The sequence below is a fragment of the Hyla sarda genome, chromosome 1 (assembly GCF_029499605.1).
Source record: "Hyla sarda isolate aHylSar1 chromosome 1, aHylSar1.hap1, whole genome shotgun sequence".
Lineage (NCBI taxonomy): Eukaryota > Metazoa > Chordata > Amphibia > Anura > Hylidae > Hyla > Hyla sarda.
In genome coordinates, this window is record NC_079189.1 from 288,210,205 (window position 1) to 288,233,662 (window position 23,458).

General features: G+C 42.8%; 1 protein-coding gene across 3 annotated transcripts in view; it reads right to left on the reverse strand.

Moving 5' to 3' along the window:
* COMP (cartilage oligomeric matrix protein) overlaps positions 1-23,458 on the reverse strand; it is a 231,355-nt gene that overhangs the window by 111,498 nt on the left and 96,399 nt on the right. For all 3 annotated transcript variants that reach the window (XM_056574829.1, XM_056574830.1, XM_056574826.1), the window contains one exon: positions 1,231-1,316. In XM_056574829.1, coding sequence (XP_056430804.1) covers positions 1,231-1,316 — 86 coding nt within the window. The remainder of the gene's footprint in view (positions 1-1,230; positions 1,317-23,458) is intronic.

Here is a 23,458-nt window from a genome sequence, read left to right on the forward strand (position 1 = left end):
AAATGGAGAGCAAGATGCAAACAGAGACTGCTAAGAGATTACAAATGTTTATTGTGAGTACTAGATCTCACACCAGTACTTGATTCACTGCTCCATACATTTTGTTCTTTAATGCATTCCACGCTGTTGCTGCATCTTAGGGTGTGCTATTGAGATAAAAGGTAGTAAGATCCCCTCCTCTGTGTGTGTACCTACGATGGCCCCGACATACGACCATTTCAACATACAATGGCCTCTCAGAGGCCATCGTATGTTGAAGGCAGCATCAACATACGATGCTTTTATATGTCGGGGCCATCGCATAAACGGCTATCCGGCAGCGCAGACTGCTTCAGCTGCCGCCGAGTAGCCGCTTAATGTGCCCCATGTGCTCCGGTGAGTGGCACTCACCTGTCCCCGACATTCCAGACCGTCCTCTTCATGCTCCGCTGCATGGCCGTCGCTCTCTTTTGTTGTCATCACCTCGCCACGCACGCCTTCCCATCATCCAATAGGAGCGGTGTGTGCAGCAACATCGTGGCAATGGAGAGCGACGATGCAGGGCAGCGGTGATGGTCTGGAGCGGCGGGGACACGTGAGTATAACTTTCTATATTATTATTGCCCAGATTCCTCAACATTCGATGGATTGAAGTAACGATGGTTCATTTGGAACGAATTACCATCGTATGTTGAGGGATCACTGTAATTGCAGATAGTTGCCACCCACTAGCTTAGAGACAACAAAAAATTTGAGATGGAGTCTGCAGAGGGGAAAACTGGTGAGAAATGCCATATGCAGGTTATATTACGGTCATAAATAGTGCTGCTCCTCATGTATACACAAGACAGCTAATTCTAAATAGTTACCTTAAACAATAGGTATGCTCTAAAGGGGTTAATAAGGAAGTAAATTGAGCTAATTTCTCTCATCAAACAGCTCCACGTCTGTCCCCAGGTTGTGTGTGGTATTATAACTTGGCTCCATTCACTTCAATAGAACTGAACTGCAGAACCACACCCAACTTGGAGACAAACTGGGAGCGGTTTATGAAAGAAATTAGCTCTGTTTTTCTATTCCTGGATAACCCCTTTAAGCGCTGTGGAACCTTCATTCTAATTCTTGGTGGTGTAAGTGCAGTCAGTCCCCCACATTTAATAATTATGACATATCCTAGTGATATGCCGTCACTATTTCTGGTAAATCCCTGTAAGCCTAACAGTTCTTAATATGTTAAATGATAAAAATCACCTGTTGTTTCAGTAGATCTCGAACCTCCTTCAAGACAACATTGGTTTCTTTAATTTCTGCAAGCACTTGTGGTGCAACGTCCCCACCTAAACAAGATAATTTTCAAGTATCAGTATAGCATTTAAGTTTGCTTAAAACCACATAAGATATAAATATCTCCCTAGCATTAAGGCTTGTCGACTTTATTGTCTATATAATTGTTTACCCAAAATTATTCGAATCTATCAGATTCTACTTAAAGGGGTACTCTACTGCCTCAACGTTTGGAACAATTTGTTCTAAGCTCTGAGTGCGGGCGTCAGGGCTTGGAATGCCCTTTCAATGCAAGTCTATGGGAGGGGGCGTGGTCGTGATGTCACTTGCCCCTGCGCCCACACTTTTTGGAACCAAAAAGTTCTGAGCGCTGAGGCAGTGGAGTACCCCTTTAAACTAGACAACATTTCTAATCACTAAAACTTACAAATATAAGAACAACAGGCTCCATTACTCCAAACTCCATTACAAACTTCATTACTTGTCTCTCTGCATACATATCTTTTGAGACACAGACTAGCTTACAGCTCCTTTGGTAGTGCCAGCCAGTACTTCATTTGATGGTCTGTGAATATACAGATATGTCAGGATACAGTCCAGGACTTAGCTGTTATTGGGAAAACTATTTGAATCACCAGTATAACTACTTACTGTGACAGACAGTTTTCATTTTTGAGTTTTCATTTCTTACCTTTTAAAATTTATGGAGCAAAATTGGGGCTGAATGAGAGCTTATTTTTATACTGTGATCTGTAGGTTTATATACCAGATATATTGTTTTGCGAAAAGGAAAAGGCACAACATAGAGCATCCTGACATAACAATGATGACCATCACCTGGCTGACCAACAGATTAAGCAAAGTTCTTGACTTTAGCAGAATTCTTGATTAACAATTAGGTCAATTGCTCTACTGGTGTATATCTTTTTTTCTGATTACACTCAGATTACACTACAGATTACACTCCAGCTTTTTCTCTGCATTTACCTCTGTGGAGCCGCTCGTAAATCTGAAGCAGACTCTGCTAGCCAATCAGGAAATGGTAGCGTCAGGTCAATGGTCTGCCGCACCAGCGCTCTCCTGATGATGGTAAATTTAAATGGGCATTGGGGCCAGGGACCAATTTGAGTGATGACAAGCTGTGAGCAGCGCTGTGTATTGTGTGTGGTATATAAATAAGGAATTATTATTCTTGACCTTGCCTCTTGCCTGATGATTTGGACTTGATCCTCACTCTACTAGTTTGACCCCTGCTTTGTATTGGTTTGAATTTGGTTCTGATTTTGTACTGCATTGTCCTTTTGGTTCTGATCCTCAGGCATGTTTCTGATTATCCCTTCATGTTCCGATTGTGCTCTTTGGCATGTAACTGTGTAATTGATCTGGAACCATTTGGAAGCTTCCATTTTGGGTGGATCATCCAAGTAGGTAGAGACAGGGGCTGTGGTACTGATGGTAAAGCAGGAAATGATTTATGTAAGATGATTGGGACTTGTAGTTCTTCACAGGTCACAGTCTGTGTCACAATGGCTTGAGGACTTTTACATGCTTTGTCGGGTGACACAGTGATGATAGGGCTGCACAAGTAGTTGTTGTTCCCCTAGGGAACACCCTGTATAATGTCTGACATTATGGTGTTTTTTCAAAATAGAGGCACAGTCTCTTAAACAGTATGACAGGCAGGTAAAAGCTGGAGCAAGGGTAACCAACAAAGCAAAAGTTTATTAGTGTACCTGAACTTTGTTCTTCAGCTCTTTTGGTACATTACTATCCCTTTGCCCTTCCATGAAATAGGCTGCAGTATAATCCTGGTAGACTATGTGCAATGTAAATAAAAAAAAGTATGGCGCACTCACCATGGAAGACTTCAGTATGCACAGTGAAGCGCTCCGTTCACTCTGCTTTGCATAATTCCACTATTGATGTTTGTTTCGTTCACCATGGAATAAAATCATCTTGAATTAGTCTTCCATGGTGAGTGCTCTGTACTTACTCATGATCACATGTACAGAATTTCTGTGTGGAATTCCGCATTGGAATTCTGCCAAAGATTCTGCCACAGCAGAGTCCCATTCTATTCAATTGTATGAATTGCTGTGCACCCAGTGGAATTTCCGCGCCAGATATTTCTGGCACGAAAATTCCAACTTCCATGTCCACAGAAAGAATTAACCTGTCCATTCTTTTTGCGGACTCCACATGGAATGCATAGCTGGCTATGAGTCCGCCCGCAGACTGTGGAATGTCCGCACTGAGATTTTCTGTGCAGACATTCCGATGTATGAACATAGCCTTAGGTATAGCTAAAGTCAGGCACATCTGAAACCTATTGGCCACAATTCCTAGTCCTTTCTACCATAAGGGTACATTCACACTAGTGGATTTTACGCTGTGGATTCGCCGCTGCATGGTGCCTTTAGATATGATGCGTATTGCCACTCCGAGCAGACACACTACGATGTGCGAGTTGCAGCGTGTATGCGCAGTATACTTGCACATCGCAGCAGCTCTCAGCCTAGCAGGGGGGGAGCAGCCGAGATGTGTGCAAGTATACCTCGCATGCGCGGCAACTCACACATCGCTTCAGTGTGTCTGTTCCTAGCAGCGTAATGCTGCTCCGAGCAGGCACATCTAAAGGCACCCTGTAGCGGTCCTTTAGCAGCGATTCCGCAGCATAAAATACACTGTGGATCCGCTTGTGTGAACACACCCTACAGCTACAACAGCCTAGCAGTTCTTACTGAAAGGGCATAGATATCTACAGCTTAAGAAGCTAAATATAGAAACATAGGGGGTTATTTATCATTGTGTTCTATTGCTAGACCATTTTTTGAAGTGACAAATGTAGTGGTCATGAATTTATTATCCGCGTGTTTTTTATTTTTACGCACATTTTGCAAATGGAGCAAAAAATAAATTAAAAAAATGCTAATCTAGACCACCTCCTGACCAGGTCTAAAAAAGATTACTACTCCTGTGTGTTTGCCAAAAATAAAACATCATCAGCCAGAGTGAAAGAGAGGGAGAAAGGAAGGGACGAGAAGAGAGAGAGAGAGAGAGAGAGAGAGAGAGAGAGAGAGAGAGAGAAAATATGGTAGAGAATAAGAATTTTTTAAAACATAAAAATAAAAAAATTTAAAAAATAAAAGGAAAAATAAAGCAGTTGTCCATATGAAACAATCAGATATATTTTTTAAAAGTACAAAAAAAAAAGATGTAAGAAACAATAAGATTGTTAGCAATGGCTAACATAGCACAATTTCATGTGCCTAAATTCTAAAAAATATTCGGAAAGTGATGATAACATTATAAAAAAAGGTGAAAGGTAAAAAAACAAAAACAAAAAAAAAACAATACCTGTTCAACTTGAACCTCCGTTTCTCAAACAAAAATTTTTTTTCCCCTCTCTTTGCAGACCCTCTATTAGACATTAATTTGCCTTAACATTTTAACTAAAACAAATAAAGCCAACACACAGACAAACAAGCTCCTCAGAAGCAGGGTAGACATGATCTGAAAGCGGCGGTAGAAAATGATCTGGGTGCAGATCTGCGTGAAATTTATCATGGTCACTGCGACAATATGATAAATTTGGAGCAGCCCCACAGAAAAACAAACCGCATCTAGACAAACAACAAAAATGATCTAGCCAAGACCATTATTGATAAATAACCCCCATAGAATGTGTTGGCAGATAAGCACCATGCGTTTTTTTTTCGACTGGAGGGGCTTGAGCTTTTCTGGTCGGACAATGAATTGGTTAAAAATGAGCCCGGCTGACGAGACTTTGCTGTGCAAGCATTGTCTTGTCAAAACGAAATCAAGAGAGTGACCGTTTTGATCTGTAACAAATCACTCTCTTGTGTAGACATCATCACCTGGTTAGGACGGTATGGCGAGGTGATGGGGGTTCCCCAGAAGAATAGGGATGAGTTTGGCATCTGGTCAGGAGCCTGGACGTTTTTGGTAAAACTTAAGCATTCAGGAAATACAGTTACCCATATTCTATCCTCTGCCTTTCTCGGTAGGGATCGTATCCAGATTTTCTACCGGGGTCAGACGAAGCTCTGTTACAGGTGTAAACAGTGCAGTACTGAAATGTGCCTTGTGTGGGGGGTATAGACCATCTTGCCGCATGTTGGGTAGAGATTAGTTATGACCTGTATGGTGACTTAGGTGACTTATTATTTTTTTTATATATATATACAGAAAATCCTGGACTGGTTCATGGACGTCTGGTAACATGTACTGGGGGCATGGGATGCGGGACCAGCTTAGGGCCAAAAAAAAAGTGGTGTTATTTGGTTTGTGTTGGTTTGTATTGTTTTTGTATATATTATTATTGTTGTTGATATTATTCATTTTGGTATTGCGTTTTGCTTAATTATTTGGGTTATTGTATTGCAAGGGAATTCACATTTAATATTATTGTATATACAGTGGTCCCTCAACATACGATTGTAATCCGTTCCAAATGAACCATCGTTTGTTGAAACCATCATATTCATCTCTTGAACAACTACCACCATCATTTGTTCTCACCACTGCTTATGTGTTTAGCTGTATTTAAATAATCAACCTGGTATGTCACTCATCTTGTGAATGTGTACTCCCATTCCCCCATTATTGCATTGTCATGTATATTTATTACTGTTATCTGGCAAGTGTTTCTATTTTGTTTGATCACAATTTATTTCCCCTGAGTGATCCCAAACTGTTTATTTTTTCTTAACTTTATTCCCCAAATTTTATTGCTCCCCGCCCTCTTTTGCACCTGATTGCACTCCTCTGCCAATTTTTTGGCTTACCCTAGCACTATATATTTGAGGCTATAGGTCTGTTAGACCTTAGGTCTGGAGACATTCAAATATGCCATCTTAAACTGCCATATAAAGTGCTTCTTAAGTGTGACATCAAGAATTATACCAGAATTCAACCAGAAGGGAACAAAAGGGAACTAACTCAACATTATAACTACAAAAGTAAGTCACTCTTTTTCAGAAAAAAAACAAAAAAACAAACATGCACTCACTTATTACTTACATCATTGCGATACATTTTCTCTTATATCACCCACCGATTTCTCCGGTGACTCTATATACATCTGTCCATGCCTCCTTCCCTCACCTATTTATTGCTTGCATGTACTGCTCACCATCATAAACCACCAAAAGTCACCTCATTCCATGGTACAGCACAGAAGTTGCTTCATCACTTCACCCAGCCATCTGCTCTCCCTCTTCTTTCTTCTGCTTTTAGCTGCTGTGGACATTGCTCCTAACCCTGGCCCACCTTTCACTAATATTTGCTCTACACTACCTGCCTCTTGCGGAACCACTACAACCTTTAACTGCGCTCTTCTAAACTCTCGATCTGTGTGCAATAAGCTCACCCAGATTCATGACTTATTTTTTTACTAATTCTCTTAATCTGCTGGCTCACAGAAACATGGATACAACCTTCTGACACTGCTTCTCTCGCTGCTTTATCTTATGGTGACCTTCACTTTTCCCATACCCCTAGATCTGACACCAGGCATGGTGGAGGAGTTGGGGTGCTTCTAGCCCCAAAATGCACTTTTCAAGTCATCCCCCCATTACCCTCACTCACATTTCCCTCTTTTGAGGTCCACACCCTCAGGCTCTTCCGCCCATTGTCTCTCAGAGTGGCGGTCATCTATCGTCCTCCTGGTTCTCCCCATATGTTCCTGGATCATTTTGCCACCTAGCTCCCTCACTTTCTTTCCTCAGAAACACCTACACTCATCATGGGTGATTTTAATATCCCCATTGATACCCCAACCTCCTCTTCTGCCTATCAGCTTCTGTCTCTAACCTCCTCCTTTGCCCTTTCACAGCTTACTGACTCTCCCAAACACAAGGATGGGAATACACTGGACTTGATCTTCTCTAGGCTTTGCTCTGTCTCTAAATTCACTAATTCTCCTTTTGAGCTCTCTGACCACAACCATCTCTCTTTCTCTATCAGTAACTCCTATCCTCTTCCCGACACTCCAACCTTGTACACTTACAGACACCTGCGTGCCGTAAACACCAGTCAATTTATAGACATTCTACAATCTTCACTATCACCAATCTCTTCTCTCTCCTGCCCTAATCTAGCAGCCAAACATTACCATGACGTCCTAAAGTCTACCCGGGATCAAAGGGCACCCTCTAAAACATGAACCTCCCGACACAGACGGCAGCAACCCTGGCAGACGCTAACAACCCGCTTTCTGGTGATGCTCTAGGTGTGCTGAACGTCTGTGGAGGAAAACTAAGACTTCTTCATACTATCTGCAATATAAATTTGTGCTTAAATCCTATTACTCCGCTCTTCACCTCGCCAAACAAACATATTTTACCTCCCTCATCTCCTCTCTGTCTAACAACCCAAAATGCCTTTTTGATACGTTCAACTCTCTCCTTCGGCCTAAAGTACAGACCCCAATCACTGATCTCTCTGCTGAAGACCTGGCCAAATACTTAAAAACGAAAATCGATGACATTTGTGATGAAATCCTCTCCCAGTCCCCTAAAAGTTCTGATCCAATTCCCAGCCACGTCTCCTCTTCATCACTCTCAGTTTTTGAGCCTGTAATGGAGGATGAGGTTTCCAGGCTCCTCTCCTCCACCCGCACCACTACCTGCTCTAGTGACCCCATGCATTCACACCTCATCCAGTCTCTCTCTCCTGCTATCAGCTGTCACCTAACTAAAATCTTTAACCTCTCCCTCTCTTCTGGGGTCTTTCCCTCCTCCTTCAAACACTCTATCATAACCCCACTATTAAAAAAAACATCTCTGGACCCATCCTGTGCAGCCAACTATCGACCCGTGTCAAATCTCCCCTTTATCTCCAAACTCCTGGAACACTTGGTCTACTCCCGCCTTATACGCTATCTCTCAGAGAACTCTCTCCTTGACCCCTTACAGTTTGGTTTCCGCTCCCTTCACTCCACAGAAACAGCCCTAACCAAAGTCACTAACGTTCATCTGACGGCCAAATCAAATGGCAATTTCTCTTTATTGATTCTCTTGGACCTGTCTGCGGCTTTTGACACTGTGGATCACCAACTCCTCCTCAGTAGTCTTCGCTCCATCAGTCTCAAGGACTCTGCTCTCGCCTGGTTTTCCTCCTATATCTCTGGCCGCTCCTTTAGTGTCTCGTTTTCTGGCTCTACTTCTTCTCCTCTTCCCCTTGCTGTCGGGGTTCCCCAGGGATCAGTCCTGGGTACTCTACTCTTTTCACTCTACACATCCCCCATTGGTAAAACAATCAGTAGATTTGGTTTCCAGTACCACCTCTGATGACACCCAACTCTATACCTCTTCCTCCAACATCACCCCTGCACTCCTACAGAATACCAGTGATTGTCTCTCTGCTGTCTCAGAGATCATGTCCTCTTTATATCTGAAACTAAATCTTTCTAAAACAGAACTTCTTGTTTTTTCTCCATCAACTAATACTGTGCCTAACCCTGACATTTCCATCTCGGTATGTGGTACTACCATAACTCCCGGGCAGCAGGCTCGCTGTCTTGGAGTTATACTTGACTCTGATCTGTCTTTCACTTCCCATATTCAGTCTCTTTCACGCTCTTGTCACCTGCATCTCAAAAACATTTCAAGAATCCGCCCGTTTCTCACTACTGAAACTGCTAAAACTCTCATTATTGCTTTGATTCACTCCTGCCTCGACTACTGTAACTCTTTACTAATAGGCCTTCCTTTCTCCAAACTCTCTCCTCTCCAGTCCATCCTTAATGCCGCAGCCAGACTCATCTTCCTCTCCAGCCGCTACACCGACGCCTCCTCCCTGTGCCAGTCACTACACTGGTTACCAATTCAGTCCAGAATACAGTACAAAATCCTCAGTCTCACACACAAAGCTCTCCACAATGCAGCACCTCCCTACATCTCCTCTCTCATCTCTGTCTACGATGCTACACATCCCCTCCGATCTGCTAATGATCTCACACTAACATCTTCTATAATCCGAACTTCTCACTCCCGTCTCCAAGACTTCACTTGTGCTGCACCGGTTCTCTGGAATGCTATCCCTCAATCCCTCAGACTCAATAACATCCATAGTTTCAAACGTGGCCTAAAAACACATCTCTTCAGACAGGCCTATAACATTCTCTAATTGGCCTCAACATATCCTCAATATATCCCCACACCTCTTGTTTGAATAGTTATTGTGTAATTTTATGTCTGATACTTGTCTTTGTTTGTACCCCATAATTGTAAGCGCTGCGGAATCTGTAGGCGCTATGTAAATAAATAAAATCATATGTTGAGGGATCCGTGCAACGTAAAGTATAGGAAGTTGTACTCACCTGTCCCCGGCGCTCCGGACCGTCACCACTCGTCACCGCTGCCCTGGATGATGCCCTCTATCGCTGTCGCCGCGTCCCCGTGGTGTCCCCGACACCCCGGACCGCCTCACGTCGCCGCCATCACGTCACTACGCACGCCGCTCCTATTGGATAACAGGACTGCGTGTGTGGCGACGTGAAGAAGACAATGGAGAGCGATGGGGATCGTGAAGAGGACGCTCCGGAGCCCCGAAGACAGGTAGGAGACCATCAACGGAGCACATGGGGCTCCGTAAACGGCTATCCGGCAGCAGCTGAAGCAGTCAGCGCGGCCAGATAGCCGTTTATGCGATGGCCCCGACATACAAAAGCATCGTATGTTGATGCTGCCTTGAACATGCGATGGCCTTTGAGAGGCCATCGCATGTTGAAATTATCGTATGTCAGGGCCATCGTAGGTCGGGGGGTCACTGTAGTTTATTAGTATGGTATGGTTATTATAGGAAAAGGTCTTATAAATTTTGTATATATTTGTTTGTGTGAAGGAATGAGTGTGGGGTGGACCGGTGTTGTATTTTATGCTATGGTGTTGGTTTTATGATTCATTATATTGATATGTTCTGTCAGATATGGTATGTTTATTATGTTTTGCACTTATTTATTGTTATGTTTAAAATTTTAATATAATATTTACAGGATACAGCTCAGGATCAATACAGGATAAGTAATGTAATGTATGTACACAGTGACCCCACCAGCAGAAAAGTGAGTGCAGTTCCAGAGTATAATATGGGATATAACTCAGGATCAGTATATGGTAAGTAATGTATGTACACAGTGACCTCACCAGCCTCCAAATGTTGCAAAACTACAACTCCCAGTATTGTAGTATTCAGCATGCCTAAACAGCCTTTCACAGGCTTTGGCTGTCCAGGCATGTTGGGTATTGTAGTTTTGCAACACATGGAGGGACTCTGGTTTGGAAACACAGATGTACACAGTGACCCCACCAGCAGAATAGTGAGTGCAGCTCTGGAGCTCACATGTATATACTGTATATTAGTGTCTTCTAACCAGGGTGCCTCTAGCATACTGGGAGGTGTAGTTTTGCAACAGCTGGAAGCACCCTGGTTAGGAAACACTGCTGTATACAGTGACTTCTCACCACACTACTCTCCTGGCTGCTTTAGCACTGCCCCGCAAGTCACATGATCAGTACATCACCACAGGTCCTCAAAGTAATCACCCCCTCCAGCATTCAGAAGGTACAAAGCAGGTCCTGATCGGGCTGTCACTGCCATTATGTTCTGTGTGGAGAGCCCTGTTTTTCAGTGACTGGACCAGGACCTGCATGATGAAGAGGGAGAGGGGCCCCATTTCTTTCCTGGCCATGCGGGGCCCGGAGCAGGAGCTCCAAAAGCTCCAATGATAATCCGGCCCTGGCAGGGGGTCTAACAGAAGAGCCAAAAACAAAGGCTAGCATTTAAGAGAAGTATTCAAGGACTCAGCTGAAAAGGAAAACTGGACATTTGCTTGCCTCCATTCCTCGTCCAGTAACACACTGTTAAGTCTAAGGATTCCTCTTGGATGTGTCAAACAAAAATGTGTCTCAGCATTGTCCATAAAGAAAATGGAGGGGAATTCTAGACCTTTGCTACTGTTCACCTCTGTGAAGTTCCTTGACAATTTGCTCAGATAAGACACAAGCTAGTGCACCACAAAGTCAATCTACATCCACAAGAGACATTCACAAGTCCAAGTGCAAGACAGCACCAAAGCAGGCATCTACAAATCCACATGACAAAGCAGTTAAGTAAAATGTCTGCAAAGCAAAGTCTGTGCATAACACACAATTTTAAAGGGATAGTACTGTTTCTCCTGAGACCAAAGATTTATTACAACGATCTGTACAAAATTCAAACAACATTCTAAAAAATTCACATTGTATTGCCTCTGGAGTTAATATTACAGTTGTTCAGCAAAACCTTGGCTACAGAAGTCTTTTTTTTTTTTTGTGGCCTTTGTGTAAGGGAAACAGCTTCAGTAGAAAAAGATCACAAAGGGACCTAAACTTGGCTCACAAAGGGCCCAAAAGGGACCCAAAGGGGCTCACAAAGGGACCCAAACTTGCACCACTTAAGCCATGTCAACCATCAGTGACTACTACCGGAACATACCAATCCACTTCAGTCTCCACACTCTCATCAGACAGACTTCCTCAACACATCCCCTCACTAGAGAGCCTAAACTGAAACTGTCTAAACTTTCTTGCCCTGAGTCAAAGGGAAGGCTCTGAGCAGGCACTTGCATTCTCTCTAGACAGTGTATTTATAAAACACAAAGTAAGGCACTAGCTGGAATACACCAAACCACATGCCCCACAGGGATACCAGTGGGACACTTCAGATCTCTTCTGGGAGCAAAATCTGACAGGGGCACCTATAGAACTGAATGCTGTAACTGAGACATCTATGGATTCTGGACTCTAATGGAGGCAACTGTTGCATAGACTGGAGCAACAAAATTTATGGCTTGCAAAATATGAAATTAAGTCATCTCTAATAGGAGATGTTCATTGGATAGACAGTAATGGAAATAATAGGGAGGTACAGATTTCACCTTGGTTATCTTAAAGGGGTAAAACTAGTGAAAAACAAATGTTTTCACATCAACTGGAACCAGAATGTTAAACAAATTTTAAATACTTCTATTTAAAAATCATAATCCTTCAAGAATTATCAGCTGCTGTGTTCTCCAAAGAAAATTGTTTAGTTCTTTCCAGTCTCACCACAGTGCTCTCTGCTGACACCTCTGTCCATGTCAGGAACTGTCCAAAGTAGAAGCAAATCCCTATACCAAAACTCTCCTACTCTGGACAGTTCCTGACACGGACAGAGATGTCAGCAGAGAGCACTGTGGTGAGACTGGAAAAAACGACACAGCTTCCTCTGGAGCATACAGCGGCTGATGAGTACTGGTAGGATTAAGATATTTTAATAGAAGTAATTTACAAATCTGTTTAACTTTCTGGCACCAGTTCATTTGAAAAAAAATTTTTTCCACCAGAGTAACCCTTTAAGTGCTTTAAACAGCAATGAGTTGTGTTGGGATATCCTACTGCATTAGGGATCAAGATAAGTCCAGTGATTGAGGAAAAATGTTAAGATGAGTTTTGTGTAACTTATCTCAGCTTTAGGAGTACAGTACAATATCTTAAAATAATAAATACAGGGCAGTCAATATGGCTTACAAATCAAAAAGTTAAACTATGGAGAATGTTATCACTATGAAGCCGGGATCTATTTTCCTTCCTTCTTGTCTCCAGTGTGCAAGTGAACAATATATAATGGCAGGTTACTAATAATCTTCTGAGAGTGCTTTCACACAGTCAGTAATTTTACTCTATACGACAAATCAACCTGTAATTTAGTTATCAAGATAATTGCTACTTTGGTGTTATTGTGAAGGTTAGGAACTACTGATCTGCTGTTACACTAGAGGCAGGAGCCATCATCTATGTAAGAATTTCCCTTGAGTATTATTATATGCAAGGTTTTCCATTAACAACTGCATTTATGGTGTTTTATTTTTGATAATGTTGAAACCGCTTGCTGTAAAAAAGATATAGAGTTTTTTTCTCTAGCCTTTAGGAAAAATCTTAGCTATGATTTTAAGAGGCTCTGTGAAAACAAATGCATGAAGGCAAAGCAGGTGGGTCCTCCAACTTGCTGCAAGTGATGAATAGAAAATAATGATATTTGTCGCAGCAAAGTTTTGCAATGGAAAAACATAGCAATGCATTGAATGAAGACATATATAGCATAACCCTTAGGTTGTTCAGTACTTCATTCCACATTCCTTTTTTTTTTTTAAACTAAACTGTTTCTGAGGCAAACTCCTTTACAGATTCACAGTTCTTCAAATCTTGTCTTTTGAGGCCGTTTTACATAGAACACATTTCCAACACATTTTTTTGTTCCCCCTCAAACATCTCAAAACGAAATACATTTTAAAGGGTTTGTCCATAAAGCAGAGTCATCCACTATCTGCAGGATTGGGGATGATTTTCTGAACGGTGGGCATCTTACCACTAGGATCCTCATTGATTAAAGGAATGGCGATCTTGGGCCCCCCTAAAGTGTAATCGAATGGTGGTCAGATATGTGCGCTTCTACTTCGTTAAACTCTATGGGCTGCACAAAGGTATCCAAGTGCTGTACTCTTCATGCAGTCCTGAAACTGTGAAACTGTGACATTCATGTTCAACCACTACTCCATTCAACCTGAGGTAACATGGCAGTCGGACCCCCATCAATTTAGACAATCATTCCCTATCCAGCAGATCGGGGATGAGTCTGTTTTATGGGCAAACCCCTTCCCTTTTCTTTACCCTTAACTAAGAAGCTCCCTGTACCTTATATACTAATTTACAATACCAATGCCACCAAAAACCTATGCCAACACACAATAGAATGGCATGCTACATTTATAAAATATGGCATTTATATACTTTTTTTTAAAGGGGTTCTCCCTTGTTTATACTGTTTTTTGTTATTATGTTTGTGCGTTAGGTGTGTATAAGTATGTGTTTTTTTTATGTGTGTTGTGATTATGTATATATGTATTTTCTTACCTTTTGTGAAGATCCGGAAGCTGGCCCCTTTTTCTTCCACTGGCTTGCTGTGCACCTCGGCCTCCGCCATGTTGTGTTCGGTAAGTGGGATGTCGGATGGTGTGTTCTTGCTTCTGTCCTTCCTATCTTCTGACGTCCGAGGCAAATCTTTTCTTCCTGTTTTTTCCGTGGCTCAGCGAAGAATCTGCGGCCTCTTCCGGCGCATGCGCAGGTAGTTTTTTTTTTTTTTTTTTTACCAATAAAGTATTTTTTGTCTAATTGACAAACTGTCTGCGCTTGCGCGAAGCTAAGCTATTAGCGTAGACCTAACGTACGCTACGCTGTTAGCGTAGCACTTGAGTACTCGCGCATGCGCAGACAGTTTGTCAATTAGACAAAAAATACTTTGTTGGTAAAAAAAAAAAAAACTACCTGCACATGCGCTGGAAGAGGCCGCAGATTCGTCGCTGAGCCACGGAAGAAACAGGAAGAAAAGATTTGCCTCGGACGTCAGAAGATAGGAAGGACAGAAGCAAGAACACACACCCCGACATCCCACTTACCGAACACAACATGGCGGAGGCCGAGGTGCACAGCAAGCCACTGGAAGAAAAAGGGGCCAGCTTCCGGATCTTCACAAAAGGTAAGAAAATACATATATACATAATCACAACACACATAAAAACACATACTTATACACACATAACACACAAACATAATAACAAAAAACTGTATAAACAAGGGAGAACCCCTTTAAGGCAGTTTAAAACAGACGGAAAAAAACACAGCCGTGTTTTGGTCAGTATTTATAAGACAAAAGTAGGAGCAAATCTTTCTGTTATACTTATTCACTATGTAGGTTCGACTTGGTATTTTGGCTTACAAATGGGACCTTATTAATCAAAAGTTTTATTATGCCCATGGGGTTATTAACACTGTCTCAGAGGAAAAGCATCCCTGTTGCCCACATCGACCAATTCAGACTAAACTCATCTCATTGCATACCTTAACAGAAAATCAGGTGTCAGAGAAAAGGTAAACTTCTACAAGCTTTGCTGTCTGATGCCAGGCGTTACTTTATATAAAATACATTCCTAGCCTGTCCAAAACCACCAAATTCTGCTGGTTTATCCATATTTTATGTCTCTTCATATCCATAAATATGCCAATTTTGGGTGAATAGCCCTCTTATCTTACAAGTTTTCTTTTCTGCAGTGGAGATTATTTTCCTAAGGAGAATTACGTAGAAACTGTGGTTTTTATACCATAACCCAGACATAGATTTTTAACAGGAAATAGCTATTTCTTTCATCTCTAGTGAAGGTTTTAAATGGTTGGCAAGTTCTGAATGGTAGGATTCCGTGGTGACAGTGGAATTTGTTTATGTGTTAAGGTAGATGAAAATTACACATTTTAAATTATAGAAAAGACATGCAACACTATTAATGTGTTGCCATTATCAAAGGGGTATTCAAATAAAATCCAATATTTCTGGGGCTGCAAAAAAAAAAAAAAAGGACCGTTTTATCTGATTCTAGTCCCCCATTGCTCCTGTTAGTTGCCTGATCCCAAAAAGAAAGCTGTCAGAGACAGGACATCGCTGCAGAATGTTCACAACTGCCTTTATTTTTCAATATTGTCCTGAATATTTTGAATTGTGCCCACCTCTGTCCACTTTCTTGATATATCTGCCGTTTCCTATGGTTACTGTCAATTATGTGCTCCAAGAGTTTCTTCTGTATTTTATACAATGAGAATGACTGGGAGCAAGCAATGGAAAATCATGCACAGTAGCTCTCTACCCAGGCACCTTTCTCTAGATCTATCCATGTACATGGACTGACTCCCTGGCATGTGCAGTAGCAGCAAATTCTTAGCATTTGTGAATAGCTGATTTCAGCTAACTGCTTATCAGAGAGTATGTGCTTACTGTATCATGAGTGGCATCTGCATATGAGGAGGATAACATGTTGGCAATCATGCCTCACATTGAAAGCAATGAGCCAGGCATTTTTTTCATGGCAGATATAAAAGTTATGTTTTTTTGATTGCTCACCGTTAGCGATTAGGCAGCTCGCTGGTTATGTGTAGTGCATCCCAGAAGCAACTAACTACCTGATCCTTAGTAATGGAGAGTCCACAAACCTCAAAAAAGTCTTAGAAAATGAACTATTTATTTTATGCCATTGGCTGCACCGCAAAGTGGTTTGCATGGTTCACAGTCCACAGTCAATAGCAACCAAGGAAGTTTGATTTAGCCCCCCCCCCCCAATTACAGCCCCCACAATTTCTTCATCTAAAATGGCCAATAGGCCAATAAAATCTACTAGCTATTCCACTAAATAGTCATGCCTTCGTAAGTCACCAGAAAAAAGTCCCATACAAGTCTATGGGAAATATAGGTTACTGCATAACTTCCAAACTGCTGGAAATATTTTGATACTACTTGGTCACATGTTACTTATATGTCCACTTAAAATTTAGGATAGTTAATTTAACCCTTAACTACCCCCATTTGTGGGGTCGGGGTTTTTGTTAAAGTGTACCTGTCATAGTGCAAAAAAAAAAAAAAAAGAGAAAAAAAGTGATATGTTACTCAGGACCCAATCCTGATCATGTGCATATAATTTTTATGTGTCTCGGACCTATATATCCAGAGATATAAGCATTTATCTGCTGGTGAGTTACTTTTTCATTGTGCAGGCTGGAGGGGGCGTGTCAGTCTGTCTCCCTCACAGGAGCAAGCCTGGGCAGTCAGCCAATCAGTACTCTCTACTCTGTAACCCTTTCCTCTCTGGTTTTATGCTGTGTCATGTGTCAGAGAAATATACTTGGAGCTTGCCTGCAGTAATCAGAAGACATTATGGTGAATTCATAACAGGATAAAATGTATAAATATAAGAATAGATCTTTATAAAATTAGTGCAAGGATTTTTTTTAGATAAAAGTACAACATTTTTATGAATACATGTTCTATCTGCTTTATCTTCTCCTAGTAAAGCTGGATGCTAATAAGCAAAGCTGTCACTATGTGTGTCATTCATCTTTCACAGACTCCTGAATGTCTGATCAACTTCTTTGTCATTCAGGAGTCCGAGAAAGCTTTGACTATTTCAGCATGCTGGGAGTTGTAATTTAGTAACAACTGAAGCTGCAATGTTTGTAAATAACTGTGTTAGAGCAGTGTTGCCTCCAGCTGTTGTAAAACTACAGCTCCCAGCATGTCCACACATCCTTTATCTGTAGATTTGCATACTCAATAGAAATCTCCTATACTGGATACTGGTATGCTTTACGGCCGGTATCCAATATGCTGTAAAATCTAGACTAGTCTGTCTGGCTAAAAGACAGACGACCCCTAGTGGTGGCTGTTTTGAGCTTGAATTTAAGGTGAAAATGTAAATTTTTTTAACAGGTGTATATTGTGAAATGTCATATTATAATGAGTCCTGCAATATATGAAAAGTTTTTAACAATGACAGTGCCTCTTTAAAGTCCCATGCAAATCAATGGGAAATGCATGTTCCCACATAACTTCCGTACGGCTGGAGATATTTCAATACCTGGTACACATATTACGGGTCGGGATGGGAGGTTGGGATAGGAGGTCAAGATAGGAGGACGGGATAGGAGGTCGGGATAGGAGGTCAGGATAGGAGGTCGGGATAGGAGGTCGAGATAGGAGGTCGAGATAGGAGGACGGGATAGGAGGTTGAGATATGAGGATGGGATAGGAGGTCGAGATAGGAGGACGGGATAGAAGGATGAGATAGAAGATCGGAATAGGAGGTCGGGATACGAGAACGGGATAGGAAGTCAAAAGCTTCCTCTGTTGATTTTCCTCCACAACAAGGATTAGGAAGGAAAAACCAGGCAACGCCAGGTACTCAGCTAGTATACAATATAAATGGTGCACCAAACATGAAACAAACAGGTTTTACTGAACTGACGCATTTCAGGTAGTATCATCCTCAGTCGAAGCATAGCCTAGGCCTATTCCACACACACTAGATATCAGCTGTGCAATACAACCAAACTCAAAGGTCACTCCTTTTCCAGGTATCCAACAACATAGATGCTAACAGAAAGAGGGGTCTCCCTCTGTTAGCCTACTGATCCCTTCATATTGCAATCAGGGGGTATCATTGGGTTATCATAGCGGCTAGGGGTCTTAAGACAGCTCCTAGGCCATGTCTGCTATGGTACTCCTATTAGACCCTGTCTGAGGCAGGGTTTCTTAAGAGAACACAAGATAATACAATGCATACATTTTGCATTGTATTGCACAAGCAAAAAAAAATTGCATGGTTATGTCCCCTTGTAGGAAATAAAAAAAATAAAAAAAGAAGTTTAATTAAGCAAACAATATTTTCCCCATTTCATATACAATCAAGGCAATAAAAAAATAAACATAATTCCAGTCTCCAAATTATAATGTGGTACCCCGGTACCGTATCCTGTCCGGTTCCTGCGTGTGTGGGTCCCCTTAGCCAGAGTCCCTAGGACGTTGGGGTCCCCATTGTCTAGTTCACCCCTAGTCACCTCTCATCCAGATAGTTATTGCTCCCATAGCTTACTTAGGAAACATGTAAATATTATATAAATGCCCTATAAATAGTTAACTACCTGTCTGTAGCATAGCTGGACCTGCGGGTCATGTGGTTAAGTGAACTCTATGGTATTTCTGCTTTAGGACCTTTGGAGGTCCTTGTGACATAGTCAATCCCATCACTCATTGTAACAGTGAATGACGGATGTTCGGACCAATCAGATTAGCCCCGCCCCCTGCCCATATAAGGGAGCGGAGGCCATCTTCTCGCTTTCTTGGGCTCTTGTTCCTGTTCAAGCAAGCAAGAAGCATCTGCACTGCTGAGATCTGTGAGTCTAGGCCTGAACCTTGCGGCGACGGCCGATAACTTCTAAATTCTGAGTGTATCAATCCCACGCACTCTGCAAGATCACCGGACCTTATCTATCCCCTAAATCCGGACGGATCTGCAATAATTACCCTAAATTCAGAGACTTTAATTTATTTCAAGGTCCGCAATAATTGTCAGTCATTGAGCTATATAAAGACTGTATTCATGAGACTGTCATTGTTCATTGGATGTACCGCAAGCACTTAAGTAAAGTTACCCAAGTTCAAGTTCAAGTACATTGTGGACCTTCAGTCATTACATGCGCCTGTTGTTTCTGGGAAGGGCAGCGATAGGCCGGAGGATTACCTCAGCATACTAGCCCTCAGCCTGGCGTCACGAACTATAGGGTTAACATTAACCCCTCATCTACCGAAACAATACCCCCACTACCAACACCCCCCAAGGGCTACCACAAAGCCTTTTTGGCATTGCACGAACAGGATACGGGTGTGCGCCTAATACAGTCTCCATTAGTGAAAGTGTACTCCCCCCCCAGAAAACAAACTTTATTTATGTACTGTGACTTATACTCCGGAGTAAGGGGTTGCGCACACAGTGCTGTGTGGAGGAAGTGCGCATGTAAAGTAAGGGGGGAGGCGAACAGTACAGCGGAGCTACAAGTTAGCGCGGGACATCCCAGCGCACGTGATCTAGAGACCCCGCCCACCGAAGCTCTCGGTGCCGCGGCGGCCATTTTGTTGGAATCTAGTACCAGAAACCAAAAAAGAGAGACAGTTCAGCGCGGGAAAAGGCGCAGAGTGCAACAATGGGCTGGAAGCTGTGAGGAACCTGAACACTACGAGACTCTGAGACATCAGATTGCCGAATTGAAGCCCTGCATAGAGTCGCTTCAGCTTCCGATCAACACACTCAAATTTCAGTTAAAGGCTGTTGAGTTTCAGGTCACCACTCTCAAATTTGAAATCTACGCTCTCAAGTTTCAGATTAGAGAACAACTGCGTATTTCTCTGGGATCTAGGAATTCGAGACCTGTTTAAAGGGCCAGCATACCAAATACAGAGATGTCAGAACCTGCAGCCCCACAGTCCCCACCTGAACAGCAAGGGGGCGATGCTCCAGTGGCCTCGCCAATGGGGTCTCCACCCCAAGCCAGAAGAGTGTTACCGCCTTCACCAATACTTTAGACCTAACAAGAACGTGCTCTGCCTGTGATTCCAGCATGACCTCCAGCACAGGCGGAACAGGACCCAACAAGTCCACCTTCAGTCTCTCCCTATGTGTTGGGAGCGCCAGTTGCTGCACCTGTCTTCTTGGGGAATCCTGTGCGTCCCACCTACAATGGTGACCCTTTTACATTAAGAGACTTTAACCCCTTCAGGACGGAGCCCATTTTGGCCTTAAGGACCGGAGCGTTTTTTGCACATCTGACCACTGTCACTTTAAACATTAATAACTCTGGGATGCTTTTAGTTATCATTCTGATTCCGAGATTGTTTTTTCGTGACATATTCTACTTTAACATAGTGGTAAATTTTTGTCGATATTTAGATCCTTTCTTGGTGAAAAATCCGTAAATTTGATGAAAAATTTGAAAATTTAGCATTTTTCTAACTTTGAAGCTCTCTGCTTGTAAGGAAAATGGATATTACGAATACATTTTTTTTTGGTTCACATATACAATATGTCTACTTTATGTTTGCATCATAAAATTGACGTGTTTTTACTTTTGGAAGACACCAGAGGGCTTCAACGGTCAGCAGCAATTTTCCAATTTTTCACAAAATTTTCAAACTCAGTATTTTTCAGGGACCAGTTCAGGTTTGAAGTGGATTTGAAGGGTCTTCATATTAGAAATACCCCATAAATGACCCCATTATAAAAACTACACCCCCCAAAGTATTCAAAATGACATTCAGTCAGCATTTTAACCCTTTAGGTGTTTCACACGAATAGCAGCAAAGTGAAGGAGAAAATTCACAATCTTCATTTTTTACACTCACATGTTCTTGTAGACCCAATTTTTGAATTTTTACAAGGGGTAAAAGAACAAAAATTTTACTTGTATTTGCAGCCCAATTTCTCTCGAGTAAGCACATACCTCATATGTCTATGTAAAGTGTTCGGCGGGCGCAGTAGAGGGCTCAGAAGGGAAGGAGCGACAAGGGGATTTTGGAGAGTACGTTTTTCTGAAATGGTTTTTGGGGGGCATGTTACCTTTAGGAAGCCCTTATGGTGCCAGAACAGCAAAAAAAAAAACACATGGCATACCATTTTGGAAACTAGACCCCTCGGGGAATGTAACATGGGATAAAGTGAACCTTAATACCCCACAGGTGTTTCACAACTTTTGCAAATGTAAAAAAAAAAAAAAAAAATTTTACCTAAAATGCTTGTTTTCCCAAAAATTTTTTATTTTTAAAAAGGGTAATTGCAGAAAATACCCCTAAAAATTTGAAGCCCAATTTCTCCCGATTCAGAAAACACCCCATATGGGGGTGAAAAGTGCTCTGCTGGCGCACTACAGGTCTCAGAAGAGAAGGAGTCACATTTGGCTTTTTGAACGCAAATTTTTCTCTGGGGGTATGCCGCATTTAGGAAGCCCCTATGGTGCCAGGACAGCAAAAAAAAAAACACATGGCATACCATTTTGGAAACTAGACCCCTCGGGGAACGTAACAAGGGGTTAAGTGAACCTTTATACCCCACAGGTGTTTCACGACTTTTGCATATGTAAAAAAAAAATTTTTTTTTTTACCTAAAATGCTTGTTTTCCCAAAAATTTTACATTTTTAAAAAGGGTAAAAGCAGAAAATACCCCCCAAAATTTGTAACCCAATTTCTCCTGAGTACGGCGATACCCCATATGTGACCCTAAACTGTTGCCTTGAAATACGACAGGGCTCCAAAGTGAGAGCGCCATGCGCATTTGAGGCCTAAATTAGGGATTGCATAGGGGTGGACATAGGGGTATTCTACGCCAGTGATTCCCAAACAGGGTGCCTCCAGCTGTTGCAAAACTCCCAGCATGACTGGACAGTCAACGGCTGTCCCACAATACTGGGAGTTGTTTTGCAACAGCTGGAGGCTCCGTTCTGGAAACAGTGGCGTACCAGACGTTTTTCATTTTTATTGGGGAGGGGAGGGGGGCTGTGTAGGGGTATGTGTATATGTAGTGTTTTTTACTTTTTATTTTATTTTTTGTGTTAGTGTAGTGTAGTGTTTTTAGGGTACAGTCGCACGGGCGGGGGGTTCACAGTAGTTTCTCACTGGCAATTTGAGCTGCAGCAGAAAGTTTGCGGCAGCTCAAATTTGCAGCCAGATACTTACTGTAATCCTCCGCCCATGTGAGTGTACCCTGTACGTTCACATTGGGGGGGGACATCCAGCTGTTGCATAACTACAACTCCCAGCATGCCCGTTGGCTGTCGGTGACTGCTGAGAGTTGCAGTTTTGCAACAACTGTAGGCACACTGGTTATGTATCACTGAGTTTGTGACCTAACTCAGTGTTTCACAACCAGTGTGCCTCCAGCTGTTGCAAAACTACAACTCCCAGCATGTACGGTGCATGGTGTACGGTGACTGCTGAGAGTTGTAGTTTGCAACAGCTGGAGGCACACCGGTCGTGAAACACTGAGTTAGGTAAGAAAAAACTCTGAGTTTCACAACCAGTGTGCCTTCAGCTGTTGCAAAACTACAACTCTCAGCAGTCACCGACAGCCAACGGGCATGCTGGGAGTTGTAGTTATGCAACCAGCAGATGCACCACTACAACTCCCAGCATGCACTTTAGCTGTTTGTGCAAGCTGGGAGTTGTAGTTAGACAACAGCTGAAGGTACACTTTTCCATAGAAAGAATGTGCCTCCAGCTGTTGCAAAACCATAAGTCCCAGCATGCCCATAAGGGCATGCTGGGAGTTGTGGTGATCTGCCTCCTGCTGTTGCATAACTACAGCTCCCAGCATGCCCTTTTTGCATGCTGGGAGCTGTTGCTAAGCAACAGCAGGAGGCTGTCACTCACCTCCAACGATCCTCGCCGCACAGGTCAGTCCCTCGTCGTCCCTCGCCGCCGCAGCTGCTCCTGGGGCCCCGATCCCAACAGGGGCGCCGGGGATCGGGGTCCCCAGCACCCGGGGTGCACGTCCCGCACCCGCTCACGTCCTCCGGAAGAGGGGCGGAGCGGGTGCGGGAGTGACACCCGCAGCAGGCGCCCTGATTGGTCGGCCGGTAATCCGGCCGACGAATCAGGGCGATCGTGAGGTGGCACCAGTGCCACCTCACCCCTGCAGGCTCTGGCTGTTCGGGGCCGTCAGAGACGGCCCCGAACAGCCAGTAATTCCGGGTCATCGGGTCACTGGAGACCCGATTGACCCGGAATCGC